Source organism: Ranitomeya variabilis, chromosome 2 (genome assembly GCF_051348905.1).
Source record: "Ranitomeya variabilis isolate aRanVar5 chromosome 2, aRanVar5.hap1, whole genome shotgun sequence".
NCBI lineage: Eukaryota > Metazoa > Chordata > Amphibia > Anura > Dendrobatidae > Ranitomeya > Ranitomeya variabilis.
In genome coordinates, this window is record NC_135233.1 from 807336359 (window position 1) to 807358742 (window position 22384).

At 42.8% G+C, this 22384-nt stretch overlaps 1 protein-coding gene across 2 annotated transcripts in view; it reads right to left on the bottom strand.

The window, feature by feature from the left end:
• COL19A1 (collagen type XIX alpha 1 chain) overlaps window positions 1–22384 on the bottom strand; it is a 1614879-nt gene that overhangs the window by 989619 nt on the left and 602876 nt on the right. For both annotated transcript variants that reach the window (XM_077289962.1, XM_077289964.1), the window contains exons 16-17: window positions 4166–4195; window positions 1666–1710 (exon numbers count right to left, since the gene is read on the bottom strand). In XM_077289962.1, the coding sequence (XP_077146077.1) occupies window positions 1666–1710; window positions 4166–4195 (75 nt within the window). The remainder of the gene's footprint in view (window positions 1–1665; window positions 1711–4165; window positions 4196–22384) is intronic.

A 22384-nucleotide genomic window follows, 5' to 3' on the forward strand; every position in this document is an offset into this window, starting at 1 on the left:
ACAATAAAGAAGCAGCTACTTGTTTCCCAGTACACTGGTTGTCTCCCAGTACACTGCTTGGCTTCTTAACTGGAACAGCTGAGCAAGGCAGACAAATATCAGCCATTAAGCCGCCAATATGTAATGTGGGGTTGCTAATGGGCCAACTGTTAAAATGGTCACCAAGAATAGACTTAGCACAAGACACTCTTTAACAGATCCCAAGGGTTGCCAGGACCTTCACCTTACAACACTTGTACAAGTATCTGAACTATAACATGGGTCATTAGGTTGGGGTTCACGAAGTCTGTTGCTGCCTGGTGGTGCAAGCTGATAAAAATAATCTAACAAAATTCTAAGGCAGATCAATAGTCAATAAACAAGTCAATATCAAAATCGAGAATAAGTACATTGGAATGCAAGCAAGGCACACAGGAGTTCAATCTACCTAGTCAAACTTTAACTGGTAGAATTTCAGGACCTTAATTAGCTTGCAGCTCAGTCCAGGCCACACAGAAAGGAGAAAACAAGAACAAAAGTTAACTCTCAAGCTCTCAGAATGGACAGAACTAGAGATCTCAGTGGGAACAGAATTATTGTTGTAAAACAGCTTGCCCGCAACGAGTGTGTGACACTGTTTGGAGAGAAAAGCCAAGACAGGAAGGGAAGTCACCAAAGCAGATATCATACAAACATGTTTTTGTTATAGCGAATCCAGAGGAGTAGAGCTTGCAGCATGATAACCACTGCTCTTAGACATTGGACTAAGAATTGATTTTTAAAGCAATGACTGCTATGACATGACTTGGTACGAGTGATTGCTACTGTGCTAATTCCTCTAGTCTTCCTCCTGCGCCTGGACTGTCCACTCTGCTTTCATCTTCTGGAAAATAACAGCTATTGGGGAAACTATAGAAGAGGCAAGGAGCTTCTGAGAAATGTTATCATGTGGCTAGCAATTATGGACATCCATATTAAAAATAATGATAGGTCTGACCAGCTGTTAGAGAATGAAACTTGCAAATATTAACTTTTGGTTTAGATAGGATTCCCAACTCATCCATTGGTGGTTAGAAGGAACATTGCTCGGTAATAAAAAAGCAGAGCTGAAGCTCCTAATTGAGCCACATAAAACAATCTAGATTATGCTAGCTTTTTGTACACTGGATTCTACATTTGGGAATACATGTTAGTATGCTTTCACTATAAGGATGAGGAAGGGAAACGGTATACTTAAAAAATATCCAGAAGGAAAAATATTTTAAAAAGAGTAAAATATATTGTAAATGATTACACTCAACTTGATTTCAACTTCTGTAACATATACACTTAAAGCGGCTGGCCATTTTGCTTTCATTTTAACAGATGCGTTGAGGACATGATCTTGTGTAACTTTGTTCCCTAACTGGACAACTCTCCTGTTCTTAAAAATGGCGGTTGATAGAGGGTTTTGAGCAGACCCCAGTCTCCTCCAATTGAAAAAAAGCAATGAACATGGGAAAACTGTTTATTAATTGGAAGTTGCTAGTAGAAAAGTCAGATCACACCACCTTTCATCAACTGCAATTTAGAGAACAGTAGTACTCTGCAGTTAACTTCTTATCTAAATTGGCTAACCAATTTAAATAAAAATATAATTACAGTACAATACAATTATTCAGTAATGCATATATAAGATTAACTTACTCTTTGTCCCTCTTTTCCAGGTGGACCTTCAGGGCCAGAAGTTCCCTATGTATATTGGGTGTTAGAACACAAAATAGTAAGTTGAAGAACTTTAAACAAAGCTAAGAAAAACAGTGCTGTGTGATAATTTAACAGTATTGTAAATTATATTTTAACCCCTTAATCCCCCGCTTTTTTCGGTTTTGCGTTTTCGCTTTTTGCTCCCCTCCTTCACAGAGCAATAACTTTTTTATTCTTCCATCAATATGGCCATGTGAGGGCTTATTTTTTTGCGGAACGAGTTGTACTTTTGAATCGTGTTGAGCGATACCGTCCGATACTTGAAAGTATCGGTATCGGAAAGTATCGGCCGATACCGGCAAAGTATCGGATCTAATCCGATACCGATACCCGATACCAATACAAGTCAATGGGACTCAAGTATCGGACGGTATCCCTGATGGTTCCCAGGGTCTGAAGGAGAGGAAACTCTCCTTCAGGCCCTGGGATCCATATTAATGTGTAAAATAAAGAATTAAAATAAAAAATATTGCTATACTCACCTCTCCGACGCAGCCTGGACCTCACCGAGGGAACCGGCAGCGTTCTTTGCTTAAAATGCGCGCGTTTCCTGCCTCCCGTGATGTCACGGCTTGTGATTGGTCGCGTGCTGCCCATGTGGCCGCGACGCGACCAATCACAGCAAGCCGTGACGTAATTTTCAGGTCCTGAATGCCTAATTCTAGGCATTCAGGATTTTAAAATTACGTTACGGCTTGTGATTGGTCACGTCGCGGTCACATGGGCGACACGACCAATCACAAGCCGTGACGTCACGGGAGGCAGGAAACGCGCGCATTTTAAAATTACGTCACGGCTTGTGATTGGTTGCGTGCCGCCCATGTGACCGCGACGCGACCAATCACAGCAAGCCGTGACATAATTTCAGGTCCTGAATGCCTAATTCTGCATTCAGGACCTGAAAATTACGTCACGGCTTGCTGTGATTGGTCGCGTCACGGCCACATGGGCGGCACGCGACCAATCACAAGCCGTGACATCACGGGAGACAGGAAACGCGCGCATTTTAAGCAAAGAACGCTGCTGGTTCCCTCGGTGAGGTCCAGGCTGCGTCGGAGAGGTGAGTATAGCAATATTTTTTATTTTAATTCTTTATTTTACACATTAATGTTGTTTCGATACCGATACCTGACACCACAAAAGTATCGGATCTCGGTATCGGAATTCCGATACCCGCAAGTATCGGCCGATACCCGATACTTGCGGTATCGGAATGCTCAACACTACTTTTGAATAACAGAATTGGTTTACCATGTCATATACTAGAAAACGGGAAAAAAATTCCAAAAACGGTGAAATTGCAAAAAAGTGCAGTCCCACACTGGTTTTTTGTTTGGCTTTTTTTTTGCTAGATTCACTAAATGCTAAATTTAACCTGCAATTATGATTCTCCAGGTAATTATGAGTTCATAGACACCAAATATGCCTAGGTTCTTTTTTATCTAAGTGGTGAAAACAATTTCCAAACTTTGATTTAAAAAAATGTGCAATTTTCCAATACCCGTAGTGTTTCCATTTTTCATGATCTCGTGTTGGCTGAGGGCTTATTTTTGCGTGCCGAGTTTTTATTGATGCTATTTTGGTGCAGATATGATCTTTTGATCAGCCGTTATTTTATTTTAATGCAATGTTGCGGCGACAAAAAAACCCCGTAATTCTGGCATTTTTACTTTTTTTCTCACTACGCCATTCAGCAATCAGGATAATCCTTTTTGGTATTGATCTATCGGGCAATTCTGAACATGGCAGCACCAAATATGTGTATTTTTTATTTTTATTTTTTGTTTTGAATGGGGTAAAAGGAGGGTTATTTGAACTTTTATTTTTTTTATTTTTTATATATTTTTAAACACTTTTTTTTAACTTTTGGCATGCTTCAATATTCTCCATACGAGACTAGAAGCTGCCATAGCCCAATCGGCTCTGCTACATTGAGGTGATGGTCAGATAGCCTATATGTAGTAGAATTGCTGACTTGCTATGAGCGCCGACCACTGGGTGGCACTAACAGCAATCCAGCACTGACAACCATAGAGGTCTCCAGAAGACCTCGGGTTGTCATGCCGACACACTGGTGACCCGCGATCTCATGACGCAGATCATCGGTGTGCTTATTTCCGGTGCGATTGCCGGAAGCACCATTTTAATGCCGCTGTCAGTGTTTGACAGTGGCATTTAACTAGTTAATAGCCATGGGTGGATCACGATTCCAGCCCCAGCTATAGCGGGCACATGCCAGCTGTTCAAACCAGCTAACATGTCCCTGGAAGGATGTGGGCTCACCGCCGGAGCCCACATCAAAGGTAAGGAGACCGACATCGGCGTACATGTATGCCCGATGTCGGTAAGGAGTTAAAAAGAATTGCAACAAAAATGTGAAAAGACCTAAAATAATGGAGGGGCCACAGCACATTCACAAGTGAATATAGTGGGTACTTACCACATCTCCTTTTATGCCAGTTGCAAAGATCTGAAATAAAAAAAGATTGCAATAAATTTGCTAATTTTGATAATTTCCTTTATGACCTCATAGTTGCCTGCTATTTTCCCTTCCTTTACTAAAATTGAATGTTCAGGAAAACCTTTGGCCCTCATCAAATATCCCACATCACTGCATCATTTTCATAATAGATAACTATGGCATTTAGTAAAAGGAACAATGTTATCCAGTAGAGAGCAATGAATAAAATTTTATGAGATATACAAATTCAATGAATTTAATTAACTTGCAATTCGATTTGCAGAAATCACCAAAAACATGCACCCTGCCTTTTTACAAATTGAAGATTGAATCAGCCACAGAAGGTTGACATGACCTTAGGCGTAACAACTTGTGTGCCTCTCCATAATGTCTTGCAGCTATCACACGTTGCATATCAGCCCTCGAGAAGGGACTATCATACCAAAGACTAGGCAGGAGATGTATCAGTCATTTTAGGGTGATTTATGATGGTGAGAGGACAACAGAGCTCACAGTTCAGCTTCAGAGATAGGAAGAGAATGCATAAAGGAGAAAACTCCAGCTCTATGAACTGTGATTCTTTTATTCACATGATCATGATTAAAGGTGTGCAGACACCTGAAACGTGTTGATGCCGCGTTTCTTGTAAAGTTGTATTGCTGACTCTGCATGTCCTCCATATATTTTATGTGAATGAAAGAATCACAGTTTGTGGACCTGGAGTTTCCTCAACTCTGCTTTCTTCACATCCTGACAAGTTGTTTACGGACTCCGAGCACCTTCAAGATGTAATCATGATGAGCTGGATTTTATTAAATCAAATAAATACTGTAAACAGTGCTGTATTATACAACTTCAGCAGAAGAAGCTGAGTGTAGTAGTCTGTAAATAATACAGAGATTCATTTGACAGTAGGAGTGATAGCAGCAGCAGTGCCGGACTCAGTGACTTGTAAATGATATGGTACAGTTGGCATTTGTTTTATTTCATTTACAAATGCACATTTTTTATCATTCTTTATGTGACTGCAGACATGTGAATCCTCACATTGTGTGCAATAAATGCAGTGAGTATTCTCTGGTGCTGGCGCTAAGGAGCGAGTGGTCATGTGGCTGCAAGTAAGCAATACGCCTACTTATAGCCAAAGTCTGACTAAACCGTATTCATCTTTGCTCAATAAACTTGCAATCAGCAAGGTCGGATACAGTCTAGTTTGCACATGACCCGCATGTATGCAAATCGCATACTTGTGGTCATGTTCCCTATTCTCCTGATACTGGCACTGGAGAATTCTCATTGCATGCAGTGTACATGATGTAAGGATTCACAAGCCAGCAATTAAATTGAGTGACCACAGACTTGTAGTTTTATATTGGTAACACCCATTAATGTGCTAGGAATCAGCAGCAAAACATCACAATATTTTTTTCAGAAAAAAAAAATTGAAATCATAGTGTGCTTGATTGTTACAAGCAATGTTTTGCATTCCTTGTGCAGTCCTTTTTTGTGAAGGAGTGAATAACTGTTTTCCAGAAATTCAGCTAAAATACCACACAATCCAGACATTTAAACTACAACTCAGTTTCATTGATACAAGCAAATTCTTTTTGCATATTTGGATTACTAGTAAAATGTTACACCTGTACACACCACACCAATACAGTGCCCTATTGAAAGTGTTGGCGTTTCGGACATGTACCGATCTACAGTAGCATTTCTTATCATTTTTGGGAAGTGGATTGTTTTAAAAATGTTTAAAAAGGAATATTTTTAACTGTGCATGCTTGCTTTTACATAACTGTTATACTAATCCAATTTGACAACTTAGAAAGTATTAATTGCTACATCCTTTTTAAAGGTGTCAATAATTGGGTTTAAAATAGTCAAATGTTAATTATATTGTTGTACAAAATGTGCAGTAAAAGAAAATGGAAAGAGCAATGGACTTGTTGGTGTAAAAGAAAAATATGCCATGCAATAGTTAAGAATGTTCTAGTTGCCAGCAGCAGCAGAAGCACCACCACCACCGGCACCAGTCATCCAGGCAGTAGCACTATCAAACACAGGCTAAATATGACTTCTTTTGCCTCTGGCTAACGTAGTAGTGTGAAGAAAACATAGAGCACTGTGGAATATGTGGCACACCAGTCATCTCAATAACAGGATGACAGCAATACCTTCAGCTTCAGTTTAAATCAGCACACTGCAAAGAACTGCCTGTCTGAGCACAACTGACTGAAAGGAATTTTTGGACCATTTTAATTTTAAAAACATGAACTCTGTCAGTGCACTGTGTTCTTAAATGGACTGTTTACTATTAGGTTACCATCCATTTTTATGGATCTCTATTATCCAGTAAACATCTTTCCAATGTATCTATATTGCCATTTTACACAACTTAAGTAATTTAACTTGAATAGGCTTTAAACTCAATTATTTTAATATCCTAGATACAAGTTTTTATGCTGATTTTCACTATATAGGTCCTAAGGTGAACAAACAATGGTAAATACTGAGGAATACAACTGAGCTGTACAGGAGAAAGTTGCCAGAACCATGTCCCCTTAACCTAAACTACTACTCTGCAGTTATTGGCTAACCCTACCCACACTGACTTTCTGTACAGCCTACACCCTATATGCAGTCCGCGCATAGAAATGTTTATAAAGAAAGAGAGCTTTCACGTAGGAATTGATGCCACAGGGTGATGTAACTTTGACAATTTGTCATGTTCAGACTGTTATATGCTGAAACTTTGTTATTGTCTGTGGAATGACTGAGGTTTTCCTATTTTCACCCATTTGCCCTGAAGCCTGTTCTAACCTTCCTAACCAGGCCAATTTTTGCAATTCTGACAGCTGTCCCTTTATGAGGTCATGCCTCTGGAAAACGTCAATGGATCTCACCGATTCTGAGACTGTTTTTTCGAGACATATTGCACTTCATAAAAAAAATGGAAATTTGCCTGAAAATGTGGAAAATTTCGTAATTTTCAAAATTTTATTTTTATACCCTTAAATCAGAGAGTCATATCACACAAAATAGTCTATTTAATCACAATTTTGACACATAATTGTTTTTGTTAAGAAGTTATAAGGTTTAAAAGTTGACCAGTGATTTGTCATTTTTACAACAAAATTTGCAAAACCATTTTTTTAGGGACCACCTCACATTTAAAGTGGCTGACTGGTCTATGTGGCAGAAAATAGCCAAAAGTGACACCATTCTAAAAACTGCACACCTCAAGGTACCCAAAACCACATTCAAGAAGTTTATTAAACCTTCAGTTGCTTCACAGAAATTTTAGGAATGTAGAAAGAAAAAATACACATGTACTTTTCTTTCACAAAATTTTACCTTTAGACCTAATTATTTTACTTTTGCAAGAGTAACAGGAAAAAATGGACCATACAATTTGTTGTGCAATTTATCCTGGGTATGCTGATACCCCATATGTGGGGAAATCTATTGTTTGGGCACACAGCAGGGCTCAGAAGGGAATGAGCGCCATTTCACTTTTTGAGTACAAATTTTGCTGGCATAATTAACGGACACCATATCATGTTTGGAGAGCCCCTGATGTGCCTAAACAGTGGAAATCCCCAACAATTGACACCATTTTGGAAACTAGACCCCTCAGGTAACTTGTGTAGATGTGTACTGAGCACCTTGAACCCACAGATGTTTCACAGAAGTTTATAACGTAGAGCTGGGAAAATAAAAAAATCCTATTTTTCCCAGATAAAACTTTTTAGCTTCAAATTTTGCATTTTCATAAGAGTAAAGAGAGAAATTGTTCCTTACAATTTGTTGTGCAATTTCCACTGAGTGCGCAGATACTCAATATGTGTAGGAAAACAACTGTTTGTGTGTACGGCATGGCTCGGAAGAGAAGGAGTGCCATTTGACTTTTTGAAAGTAAAATTTCCTGGAATAATTAGCAGACGCCATGTCACGTTTGGAGACCATTTTGGAAACTAGACCCATTTGGGAACTTATCTATATGTGGATTGAACACCTTGAATCCCCATATGCTTCAAAGAAGTTTATAACGTTAAGCTGTGAAAATAAAAAAAATCAAATTTTTCCCCAAACATCTTTTTTAGCTCCAAATTTTGTATTTTCACAATAATAACAGGTGAAAATTTACCCCAAAACTGTTTTGCAATTTCTACTGAGTTAATTGATACCCCATATGTGGTCGAAAACTACTTTTAAGGCACAGTGCAAAGCTCAGAAGGTAAGTAGTGCCAATATTACAGTGCATATTTTGCTGCACTGGTGTGAGGGTGCCCCTGAGATGCACCAGAATCCCCCATAAGTGACCCCATTTTACAAAGTAAACCACTCAATGAATTCATCTATGGGTGCAGTGATTATAATGACACCACAGATGTATCAAAGAATTTTATACCACTGGACAGTGAAGAAAAAAATATTTACATTTTTACCACCAAAATTGTATTAGCCCCAAATTTTACATTTTCATACTTGGAAAACAGTAAAAATGCCACGAAAATTTGCCTCACAATATCTGCTGAGTGTATAAATACCCCATATGTGGATGTTCAGTACTGCTTAGTAGTGATGAGCGAGTGTACTCGTTGCTGGGGTGATCTCTGTGTATTTGTTAGTGTTCAGAGATTTCATTTTTGTCACCTCAGCTGAATGAATTACGGCTACTAGCCAGGCTGAGTACATGTGGAGGTTGCCTTGTTGCTAGGGAATTCCAACATGTGCTCAAGCTGTGTAGCAGTTGTAAATTATTCAGCTGAGGTGACGAAAACTAAATCTCCGAGCAGTCATAAATACTCAGAGATCACCTGAGTGTGCTCGGGAAAACCCGAGCAACGAGTATACTCGCTCATCACTACTACTTAGCCATAGGGAGAGACTCGGGAGGAATGGAGCGCTATTTCCCTCCTGCAGTGCAGATTTTCCTAGAATAGTTTGCGGACTCCATATACAGAGCCCTTAAGTGGTAAAAAAGCAGAAACCCCCCCCATGGGTGTTTTCCACAAACACATTATGCCCAACTCATGCTTCTGCAGACATGCACCTCTAAATTAGGCAGACTCTCATTACTACAGCACTGCCAAACATGTGGGCGCTAAATGTGGCTTAGGCACACTGGGGCTCAGAAAAGGGGGGGGGGGCATTTGAATTTGGGACTGGAGAATTTGCTGAATTTGTTTTGGGGACGAGAAGCAAGTATGTTTTCCCAGAGCCTTTGTTCTATCAGTAACATGGAAGCACCTATATTTCTGTAAAGAAATGAAAGTCTAGAGTGAGGGCTTGCTTTTTTGTGGATTGAGTTGAAGCTTTTATTGGGAACATTTTACATAACATTTATGATCATATTTATTCGGCGCGCTACACTGAGCACTTACATTGGGGTTTACATCTAAACCTCTGGGCGACGTGACAGATGAAACCCCTATAATGAGGCAGCAGAGTTACTCTGGACTCCATCTGGCCTCTGTTCAGTGGTATCCTGCTTTTCAGAAGTGGACAAAACTTTGGCTGACGGCACTTTTATGCAATCCCCTAAGATGGACACAGCCGGATCACAGGTCCTATGGCATCCACAGTGCCTCCATCTGCCTCATTATAGGGAATCTTCCACCAGAGGTTCCATCTGAATGAGTTATTTCAGAGATTTACACAGAAACCCCCGTGTAAGCACTCAGTGCGGAGCGCAGGATAAATGTGCGCCGAGTCTTACTGTGATCTTTTGAAGGCAGAATGAAAAAGTCAACAGCATGTGAAGTATTGGTTTTATTTATTTTTTATGCAGTTCCTCATGCGGTATAAGTGATTAAGCGACTTTGTTCTTCGGGTCAATGCGATTACAGTTATACCATTGATATATTGGGTTTTTATGTTTAGCTTCTGTCACACACTGAAAGACGCTTTTTATTGCGAAAACTAGCTTTTGCATCACCACATTTTGAGTTATAATTTTTCCATATTTTGGCTGACAGAGTCATGTTATGGCTTGTTTTTAGCTGGATGAGCAGACGTTTTTATTAGCACCATTTTAGGGCACATGGCATATTTTGATCGCGTTGTATTCCAATTTTTGGGAGACAAAATGAACCAAAAACAGCTATTTAAATTCATATCTTTTTTTTATATATGTATACCATTCTGCTGGTGGCAAAATTGGTAAGGCAGCTTTATTTTTCGGGTCAGTACAATTACAGTGATACTTCATTTATATTTATGTTTTGGCGCTTTTACAAAATAAAAATTATTTTATAGAAAAATAATTATTTTTGCATCACTTTATTCTGAAAGCTATAACTTTTATGTTTCTGCTGATGGAGCTGTATGATGGCTTCTTTTTGCAGAACAAGATGACGTTTTAAGGGGTACCATTTTTATTTACATTCGTGTTTTTGATCATGTTTTATTGCATTTTTTGTTCGGCGGTATGATGACAAAGCATTGTTTTTTGCCTCATTTTTTTTGGGGAGGCGGTATTCCTTTAGTGTTCTAATCACTACTTCCATGCAACAGAAAAATAAGTTTAATAAAATATACTAATTAGAGTGCATGGTGCACTCAGTATGAAAAAGAGGAGCAGTGAACTTTTCCTCCAACTAGTTTTGCATGTCCCTGCCTCACTCACTGGTGATTGACAGCACTTAACTACTGTATGCAGTGCTGAAGTCCTGGGTTCAAATCCCACCAGGGACAACATCTGCAAGAGGTTTGTATGTTCTCCCCTTGTTTGCGTGGGTTTCCTCCGGGTACTCCGGTTTCCTCCCACATTCCAAAGACATACTGATAGGGAATTTAGATTGTGAGCCCATTCAGGGACAGTGATGATAATGTGTGCAAACTGTAAAGCGCTGTGGAATATGTTAGCGCTATATAAAAATAAAGATTATTATTAGCACAGAACGTGACCATTAGACATAGATGCCAGTCATGTAATAAAGCTGGCATCACAGGAGTCTGATGGTTGTTCAACTCCCAAGCCCCCTTCACACACGGTCACCCCAGCACAGGACAAACTGTTTGTGGAGGAGTTAAGCAAGGGAGAGAAAAAGTTAATTGTTCTGATATTTTGCATGATCCTTGTAAGTTTCAACTTAAATACTGTATAGAGAAAAATAATGTAAAAAAAAAACACAAAGTGACATATTTACAGTATTGGAACAGGAAGAACAGAACAGACAGAACAGAGGCATATACCTTTACTATTATAATCTTTCTAAACCATTGTAAAAGTAAATACATGCCAGAACTATTCACATCTTAGCTATTGTCTGTCTGATTTTTTCTTGTCTATTTTGTTCATATTTCAGTATTATGCAGTCTTACTGCATCATATTAATCTTACAGCAAATTATTGCTTGGATATGAAAGTAATTGTTTGTTCGTGTTTGACAAAAAGGCAGTTTACAGTTCATTCCTGTGCTCATCTTCAATCTTCTAGACTTAACTACACTCTGAAGAGTTGAAATACCAAGTATAGGATTCATAATTTCATCACAAATTTGCTATTGTTTTTGCGCAAACTCTAGGCAGTGGCAATGTCATTAGTTACAAAAGTATTACTCAGTCTTAGCATGCAACAAAAAAAAGTCAGAAGAAACCCTTTTTTAAAATTTTGTGCAAGAAGATCTCACCTTATAATTTTACTATTTATTTTGCTATTCCATACTTTGAAGTTTCTCCTACCTACTAGAATCACTGATTGCATTTTAGTTTTAATACAAGATCTATTATAAAGGATTTAAAGTCCCAATTATATGCTTTGACACTTTTTGTAGGAGTATCTTAAATCAAGTTAACAAGAGAGGCCAAATCTTTTCAGTATGACATCCACATGTTGTTAAGCGGCACAACAATATGTTCTATTGTGCATTGAACTTTGTATAATTGCAGTTAATAAATGTCATTGGTCTTGAAACAGACAGGGACTCTGTAGAAAGGGGACTGTCTTTCAGAATCAGATCATTTGCATGGCAGTCCCGTTTTCTGGCATTTCGGCATTGATAATGAACTCCTTGGAGTACTAGTAGAGGGGGACGGATGACTGTAGGAAGGAGGGAGCCTTTAATCTTGGAGTCTTTATTATTTACAAGATGGTAGCCCGATTCTAACGCATCGGGTATTCTAGAATATGTATGTAGTTTATTTATGAAGATTTTAGAATAATACATTGAATACACAGAATTCACCGACACAGACTGCGCCTGTCGCTGATTGTTCGCAGTCGGCCATGTAGTATATAACAGCCCACGTAGTAAATAGCACAGCCACGTAGTATATTGCACAGCCACGTAGTATATTGCACAGCCACGTAGAGTTGAGCGACTTTCATTTTTTTAAGATCGAGTCGGGTTTTGTGAAACCCGATTTTGTCCAGAGTCGAGTCGAGTGCAGTCGGCCGATTATCGCTAAAAGTCGGGGATCGACCGAAACACGAAACCCAATGCAAGTCAATGGGGAAGCATAGTCGGCAGTGAGTGGAGGCCAGGAAAACACCTACAGTGCCCATTTTAATGCCAAAAACATCCATTCTTGTTTCTGAAGCTTGTCAATCTTAATTAACTTTATAATAATAGTTGGGCATAGGGAATTGGGGGTCATTTGGCAAAAGTTGTGGGGGGAGTAGGGCCGGCTCAAGTTTTTCGTGGGCCCAGGAAATGCGGACTATGTCACGGCGGTGTTGCAGGGAAAGGTAAGTATTTCAACGTTGCAAGTGCTGTGATCCTGAGCAAGCAGGGGGGGCCCACTCGTTCGCATTGGCACTGGCACAGGGCCCCTCAAAGTACAGCGATGTGTGTTTGCATGGCGGGGGCGCCTCCCACCAGCAGCGACACTTTTGCGTACTCTGAGGGGCCCTGTGCCAGTGACGTCGCCAACGAGTATGCCCCCCCACCTGATGAAGGAACCTGCACTTTCATCTGCACCTTCCTCTCTGTCCCTGTGTAAGGTGGTATAACATGCGGGAAGGGGAACCTTACTTTCAGCAGGGTCAGATTCTGGCTGTGTAGAGTGTAAGGGGAATGTAGTGGTCTAGGTCAATGTACCAGCAGACTCATCTAGCAGTGGCTGGGCAATGGGCAGGATGAGGAGGAAACAGATATAGGGCCAAAGAATAAAGTAGGCTAAATGCAGTTCAAAATTGGTAACAGGACTAAACAGGCGGCATTGCTTTGTTCAGTGGAGTAGCAAACCCAAGAGCAGCAGACACTGTTTCAAGGGCATAACCACACTAGTAGGCCAAATGCAGTTTAATATCTGATAGTATAGGGCGAAAGCCAGAATGTGGAAGCTCAGCTTTGTTCAGTTGAGGACAACACCAGGCAGGGGCAGACAGACACCTTTAGTAGGCCGGAACAGCCAATTGCATTTTTAAAAATGGTAATTTGGAACAGAAGGTTGAGGCTCAGCTTTATTCAGTTGAGGACAACACCAGGCAGGGGCAGACAGACACCTTTAGTAGGCCGGAACAGCCAATTGCATTTTTAAAAATGGTAATTTGGAACAGAAGGTTGAAGCTCAGCTTTATTCAGTTGAGGACAACACCAGGCAGGGGCAGACAGACACCTTTAGTAGGCCGGAACAGCCAATTTTTTAAAAAAACAGCAGTTAGTAAGAGGCAGAAGGTAGAAGCTCAGCTTTATTCAGTTGAGGACAACACCAGGCAGGGGCAGACATTCACCTTTAGTAGGCCGGAACAGCCAATTGCATTTTTAAAAATGGTAATTTGGAACAGAAGGTTGAAGCTCAGCTTTATTCAGTTGAGGACAACACCAGGCAGGGGCAGACAGACACCTTTAGTAGGCCGGAACAGCCAATGGCATTTTTAAAAATGGTAATTTGGAACTGAAGGTTGAAGCTCAGCTTTATTCAGTTGAGGACAACACCAGGCAGGGGCAGACAGACACCTTTAGTAGGCCGGAACAGCCAATGGCATTTTTAAAAATGGTAATTTGGAACTGAAGGTTGAAGCTCTGCTTTATTCAGTTGAGGACAACACCAGGCAGGGGCAGACATTCACCTTTAGTAGGCCGGAACAGCCAATTGCATTTTTAAAAATGGTAATTTGGAACAGAAGGTTGAAGCTCAGCTTTATTCAGTTGAGGACAACACCAGGCAGGGGCAGACAGACACCTTTAGTAGGCCGGAACAGCCAATGGCATTTTTAAAAATGGTAATTTGGAACTGAAGGTTGAAGCTCAGCTTTATTCAGTTGAGGACAACACCAGGCAGGGGCAGACATTCACCTTTAGTAGGCCGGAACAGCCAATTGCATTTTTAAAAATGGTAATTTGGAACAGAAGGTTGAGGCTCAGCTTTATTCAGTTGAGGACAACACCAGGCAGGGGCAGACAGACACCTTTAGTAGGCCGGAACAGCCAATTGCATTTTTAAAAATGGTAATTTGGAACAGAAGGTTGAAGCTCAGCTTTATTCAGTTGAGGACAACACCAGGCAGGGGCAGACAGACACCTTTAGTAGGCCGGAACAGCCAATGGCATTTTTAAAAATGGTAATTTGGAACTGAAGGTTGAAGCTCAGCTTTATTCAGTTGAGGACAACACCAGGCAGGGGCAGACATTCACCTTTAGTAGGCCGGAACAGCCAATTGCATTTTTAAAAATGGTAATTTGGAACAGAAGGTTGAGGCTCAGCTTTATTCAGTTGAGGACAACACCAGGCAGGGGCAGACAGACACCTTTAGTAGGCCGGAACAGCCAATTGCATTTTTAAAAATGGTAATTTGGAACAGAAGGTTGAAGCTCAGCTTTATTCAGTTGAGGACAACACCAGGCAGGGTCAGACACCTTTAGAAGGACGGAACAGCCAATTTTTTTAAAAACAGCAGTTAATCAGAGCCAGAAGGTAGAAGCTCAGCTTTATTCAGTTGAGGACAACTTGAACTAGGGACTGCAGACAGACTTTGCAGGCTGTCCCCTGTGTGGACCATGCATCCAATACATTAACCCATTTAGCCACAAAGGACACGTAACCTTCCGTGGCCAGGCCTACAGGTCCATGTGTCTGTTGTCAGGTATACCTTTGGACTGACAAATTGACAGAATGCAAGGACAATGCGGTCTTTAACATGCAGGTGGAGGGGTGGGATGGCTTTTCTCGCAAAAGAATTGTCAACTGGGTAGCTCATAGCGTGGTATATCGTAGTTCATCCTGGCTTTATTAATATTAAATTAAATAAAAAAATAGGCTCTAGGCACTTTATTATTGGTTCCAGGGGTACACGGGCAGCAGTGGTCAGGTGAGTGGAGGCCTAGTGGAAGGAGGGACCTTAGACAGGCTTCGAAGGCCTAACACAATAAAATGGGCTGGCTGTAGGCACTTTAAAATTGGTTCCAGGGGTACACGGGCAGCAGTGGTCTGGTCAGTGGAGGCCTAGTGGAAGGAGGGACCTTAGACAGGCTTCGAAGGCCTAACACAATAAAATGGGCTGGCTGTAGGCACTTTAAAATTGGTTCCAGGGGTACACGGGCAGCAGTGGTCTGGTCAGTGGAGGCCTAGTGGAAGGAGGGACCGCAGACAGGCTTCGAAGGCCTAACACAATAAAATGGGCTGGCTGTAGGCACTTTAAAATTGGTTCCAGGGGTACACGGGCAGCAGTGGTCTGGTCAGTGGAGGCCTAGTGGAAGGAGGGACCGCAGACAGGCTTCGAAGGCATAAAATAACAAACAATAGGCTCATGGCAGCTTTACAGCGGTTACATGGATACACAGGCAGCTTGGTGGTGAGTGGAGGAGTATTTAAAGTAGGGACCGCAGACAGGCTATCAAAGGCCTAAAATAACAAACAATAGGCTCATGGCAGCTTTACAGCGGTTACATGGATACACAGGCAGCTTGGTGGTGAGTGGAGGAGTATTTAAAGTAGGGACCGCAGACAGGCTATCAAAGGCCTAAAATAACAAACAATAGGCTCATGGCTGTTTTACATCGGTTACATGGATACACGGGCAGGCAGCTTGGTGGTCAGTGGAGGAGTATTTAAAGTAGGGACCGCAGACAGGCTATCAAAGGCCTAAAATAACAAACAATAGGCTTATGGCAGTTTTACAGTGGTTACATGGATACACGGGCAGGCAGCTTGGTGGTCAGTGGAGGAGTATTTAAAGTAGGGACCGCAGACAGGCTATCAAAGGCCTAAAATAACAAACAATAGGCTCATGGCAGTTTTACAGCGGTTACATGGATACACGGGCAGGCAGCTGGTGATGAGTGGAGGAGTATTTAAAGTAGGGACCGCAGACAGGCTATCAAAGGCCTAAAATAACAAACAATAGGCTCATGGCAGCTTTACAGCGGTTACATGGATACACAGGCAGCTTGGTGGTGAGTGGAGGAGTATTTAAAGTAGGGACCGCAGACAGGCTATCAAAGGCCTAAAATAACAAACAATAGGCTCATGGCAGCTTTACAGCGGTTACATGGATACACAGGCAGCTTGGTGGTGAGTGGAGGAGTATTTAAAGTAGGGACCGCAGACAGGCTATCAAAGGCCTAAAATAACAAACAATAGGCTCATGGCTGTTTTACATCGGTTACATGGATACACGGGCAGGCAGCTTGGTGGTCAGTGGAGGAGTATTTAAAGTAGGGACCGCAGACAGGCTATCAAAGGCCTAAAATAACAAACAATAGGCTCATGGCAGCTTTACAGCGGTTACATGGATACACAGGCAGCTTGGTGGTGAGTGGAGGAGTATTTAAAGTAGGGACCGCAGACAGGCTATCAAAGGCCTAAAATAACAAACAATAGGCTCATGGCTGTTTTACATCGGTTACATGGATACACGGGCAGGCAGCTTGGTGGTCAGTGGAGGAGTATTTAAAGTAGGGACCGCAGACAGGCTATCAAAGGCCTAAAATAACAAACAATAGGCTTATGGCAGTTTTACAGCGGTTACATGGATACACGGGCAGGCAGCTTGGTGGTCAGTGGAGGAGTATTTAAAGTAGGGACCGCAGACAGGCTATCAAAGGCCTAAAATAACAAACAATAGGCTTATGGCAGTTTTACAGCGGTTACATGGATACACGGGCAGGCAGCTTGGTGGTCAGTGGAGGAGTATTTAAAGTAGGGACCGCAGACAGGCTATCAAAGGCCTAAAATAACAAACAATAGGCTCATGGCAGCTTTACAGCGGTTACATGGATACACAGGCAGCTTGGTGGTCAGTGGAGGAGTATTTAAAGTAGGGACCGCAGACAGGCTATCAAAGGCCTAAAATAACAAACAATAGGCTCATGGCAGCTTTACAGCGGTTACATGGATACACAGGCAGCTTGGTGGTGAGTGGAGGAGTATTTAAAGTAGGGACCGCAGACAGGCTATCAAAGGCCTAAAATAACAAACAATAGGCTCATGGCAGCTTTACAGCGGTTACATGGATACACAGGCAGCTTGGTGGTGAGTGGAGGAGTAGTGCAAGGAGTGTCTGTCCCAGTACTCCCAAAATATAAATAGATGTTAATGTCTCGCAAAACAACCAAAACAAAAAAAAAGGTGGCATACTTAGGTACAGGGGTGGGCTCATCTACTGAGTTTCTGACATAGTAATTTGGCAGTAACTATTTAATGGTGCCAATATAGGACACAGACACAGACTACTTTAAGTTGCATCATAGATGTCTACAAATTTGTATTGTCAGTGCCAGACATTGAATGATGTCAGCGAATAGACTAAAGATTGGTGGAGCTGTGCGACATAATTTTGCACGTGGTAGAGCACATTTTGAGCTGGGGTAGGGGGGAACTCTCTTGAGGCCGGCGGGACCGCCCCAGGGCCCCTCATGTTACAACGGTGTGTCTGACGTTGGGTGCGCACCACCACCGCCAGAGACACTACATTGTACTATGAGGGACCCAGTAGCAATGCCGTCAACCAAAAGCGAGCACACCCACCTCTTCAGACAAACAGCAGTCTCACGGGTGCTTGCGCCAAGTCGCGATACCACGGCCCCGTGTGGGGAGTTTTGCCATTTAGGGAGGTGTAAACATGTCGTATGCTGTACAATCAGCTGCAGCAAATTAGACATTAGAAAAGTAATTCACAGGCAAGAGCTTTTCATAGGAAAGCTAGGTGTCGGCCGGGCAAGGTGGGGCAAAAGATTTCGAAATCCAGTTGTGGTTCATTTTAATGAATGTTAGATCGTCAACATTTTGGGTAGCCAGACGAGTCCTTTTTTCGGTTAATATTGAACCTGCAGCACTGAATACTCTTTCTGATAGGACACTTGCTGCCGGGCAAGCAAGCTCCTGCAATGCATATTCTGCCAATTCTGGCCAGGTGTCTAATTTGGAGGCCCAGTAATCAAATGGGAATGACGGTTGAGGGAGAACATCGATAAGGGATGAAAAATAGTTAGTAACCATACTGGACAAATGTTGTCTCCTGTCACTTTCAATTGATGCAGCAGTACCTGTCCTGTCTGCGGTCATAGCAAAATCACTCCACAACCTGGTCAGAAAACCCCTCTGTCCAACGCCACTTCTGATGTGTGCACCCCTAACACTCCTAGTCTGCTGCCCCCTGGAGCTCATGTGAGAACGATCACGTGCGCTGTGTGCTGGGAATGCCTGAAGCAAACGGTCAACAAGAGTTGATTGTTTGGTTGCTAATATTAGTTCCAAGTTCTCATGTGGCATAATATTTTGCAATTTGCCTTTATAGCGTGGATCAAGGAGGCAGGCCAACCAGTAATCGTCATCGTTCATCATTTTCGTAATGCGTGTGTCCCTTTTTAGGATACGTAAGGCATAATCCGCCATGTGGGCCAAAGTTCCAGTTGTCAAATCTCCGGTTGTGATTGGTTGAGGGGCAGTTGCAGGCAAATCTACGTCACTTGTGTCCCTCAAAAAACCAGAACCCGGCCGTGACACGCAACCAATTTCCTGTGCCCCCGGGAAAGGTTCGGCATTAAAAGTATACTCATCCCCATCATCCTCCTCGTCCTCCACCTCCTCTTCACCCGCTACCTCGTCCTGTACACTGCCCTGACCAGACAATGGCTGACTGTCATCAAGGCTTTCCTCTTCCTCTGGTGCAGACGCCTGCTCCTTTATGTGCGTCAAACTTTGCATCAGCAGACGCATTAGGGGGATGCTCATGCTTATTACGGCGTTGTCTGCACTAACCAGCCGTGTGCATTCCTCAAAACACTGAAGGGCTTGACACATGTCTTGTATCTTAGACCACTGCACACCTGACAACTCCATGTCTGCCATCCTACTGCCTGCCCGTGTATCCTCCCACAAATAAATAACAGCACGCCTCTGTTCGCACAGTCTCTGAAGCATGTGCAGTGTTGAGTTCCACCTTGTTGCAACGTCTATGATTAGGCGATGCTGGGGAAGGTTCAAAGACCACTGATAGGTCTGCATACGGCTGGCGTGTACAGGCGAACGTCGGATATGTGAGCAAAGTGCACGCACTTTGAGGAGCAGGTCGGAGAACCCAGGATAAGTTTTCAATAAGCACTGCACAACCAGGTTTAAGGTGTGAGCCAGGCAAGGAATGTGTTTCAGTTGGGAAAGGGAGATGGCAGCCATGAAATTCCTTCCGTTATCACTCACTACCTTGCCTGCCTCAAGATCTACTGTGCCCAGCCACGACTGCGTTTCTTGTTGCAAGAACTCGGATAGAACTTCCGCGGTGTGTCTGTTGTCGCCCAAACACTTCATAGCCAATACAGCCTGCTGACGCTTGGCAGTAGCTGGCCCATAATGGGACAACTGGTGTGCAACAGTGTCATCTGCCGATGGAGTGGTTGGCAGACTGCGTTCTGTGGAAGAGCTGTAGCTTCTGCAGGAGGACGAGGAGGAGGAGGGGGTGCGAACGCCTACAGCCAACTGTTTCCTAGACCGTGGGCTAGGCACAACTGTCCCTAAATTGATGTCGCCTGTGGACCCTGCATCCACCACATTCACCCAGTGTGCCGTGATGGACACATAACGTCCCTGGCCATGCCTACTGGTCCATGCATCTGTAGTCAGGTGCACCTTTGTACTCACAGATTGCCTGAGTGCATGGACGATGCGCTGTTTAACATGCTGGTGCAGGGCTGGGATGGCTTTTCTGGAAAAAAAGTGTCGACTGGGTAGCTCGTATCGTGGTTCAGCGTACTCCATCAGGGCTTTAAAAGCTTCGCTTTCAACTAACCGGTAGGGCATCATCTCTAACGAGATTAGTCTAGCTATGTGGGCGTTAAAACCCTGTGTACGCGGATGCGAGGATAAGTACTTCCTTTTTCTAACCAGAGTCTCATGTAGGGTGAGCTGGACTGGAGAGCTGGAGATCGTGGAACTTTCGGGTGTGCCGGTGTACATGGCAGACTGAGAGACGGTTGGAGACGGTATTGTTTCCGCCGGTGCCCTAGATGCAATATTTCCTCCTACAAAACTGGTGGTTCCCTGACCCTGACTGCTTTTGGCTGGCAAAGAAACCTGCACAGATACTGCCGGTGGTGCGGAAAATGGTGGCCTTACAGTGACGGAAGGGATGTTGCGTTGCTGACTAGCTTCATTGGCCGAGGGTGCTACAACCTTAAGGGACGTTTGGTAGTTAGTCCAGGCTTGAAAATGCATGGTGGTTAAGTGTCTATGCATGCAACTAGTATTTAGACTTTTCAGATTCTGACCTCTGCTTAAGCTAGTTGAACATTTTTGACAGATGACTTTGCGCTGATCAGTTGGATGTTGTTTAAAAAAATGCCAGACTGCACTCTTCCTAGACTCGGATCCCTTTTCAGGGATTGCAGACTGAGCTTTAACCGGATGGCCACGCTGTCCTCCAACAGGTTTTGGCTTTGACACGCGTTTTGGGCCAGATACGGGCCCGGCAGATGGAACCTGTTGCGATGTTGATGCCTGCTGCGGCCCCTCCTCCACCTCCGCTTCTGAACTACTGCCGCCTGCACCCTGTTCCCCCAATGGCTGCCAATCGGGGTCAATAACTGGGTCATCTATTACCTCCTCTTCGAGCTCGTGTGCAACTTCGTCTGTGTCACTGTGTCGGTCGGTGGTTTAGCGTTCGTGGCGGGGCAACATAGTCTCATCAGGGTCTGATTGTGGATCTGTACCCTGAGAGGGCAATGTGGTGGTCTGAGTCAAAGGAGCAGCATAGTACTCTGGCTGTGGCTGTGCATCAGTGCACTCCATGTCAGAATATACTTGTAATGGGCATGGCCTGTTAAATGTTTCACTTTCTAAGCCAGGGACGGTATGTGTAAAGAGCTCCATGGAGTGACCCGTTGTGTCGCCTGCTGCATCCTTCTCTCTTGTTGTAGTTTTTGCTGAGGAGGACAAGGAAGCGACTTGTCCCTGACCGTGAACATCCACAAGCGACGCGCTGCTTTTACATTTACCAGTTTCGGAAGAGGAGGCAAAAGAGCTAGAGGCTGAGTCTGCAATGTAAGCCAAAACTTGCTGTTGCTGCTCCGCCTTTAAAAGCGGTTTTCCTACTCCCAGAAAAGAGAGCGTTCGAGGCCTTGTGTAGCCTGACGACGAAACTGGCTCCACAGCTCCAGACTTAGGTGGAATATTTTTATCCCCACGACCACCTGATGCTCCACTACCACTACCATCATTACCAGCTGACAATGAACGCCCACGACGACCTCTTGCACCAGACTTCCTCATTGTTTTAAAATCTTAACCAAAGTAACTTTATTTGTTGCTGTCAAACAACTTACACGGTGAGCTATAACTTCAGTATGATTTCAATATCCCTTAACAGGTTGGTGAGACCACAAGGAAAATCAGGCACAATGTTACACACTCTGTTTTCTGTGGCACAAAATCACAGAGATGACACACACGCAGGACTGTCACTCAAGCACTAATGTCAATATTAATCTCCCACCTAATTTATTTATTTTATTTTTTTCAGGGAGACTTTAGAAACCAAATAATATTAAAAAAACCAAAAAAATAAATAGCCTTTCTATGGCCCACTGAATGAGAGAGAGAGGTGGCACACCCAGGAGTCAAGACTGGCACACAAGCTGAAAGGGCAATATTACTCTCCCACTGTTTTTTTAAGTTTTTTTTTTTATTATTTTCAGGGAGACTTTAGAAACCAAATAATATTAAAAAAACCAAAAAAATAAATAGGCTTTCTATGGCCCACTGAATGAGAGAGAGGTGGCACACCCAGGAGTCAAGACTGGCACACAAGCTGAA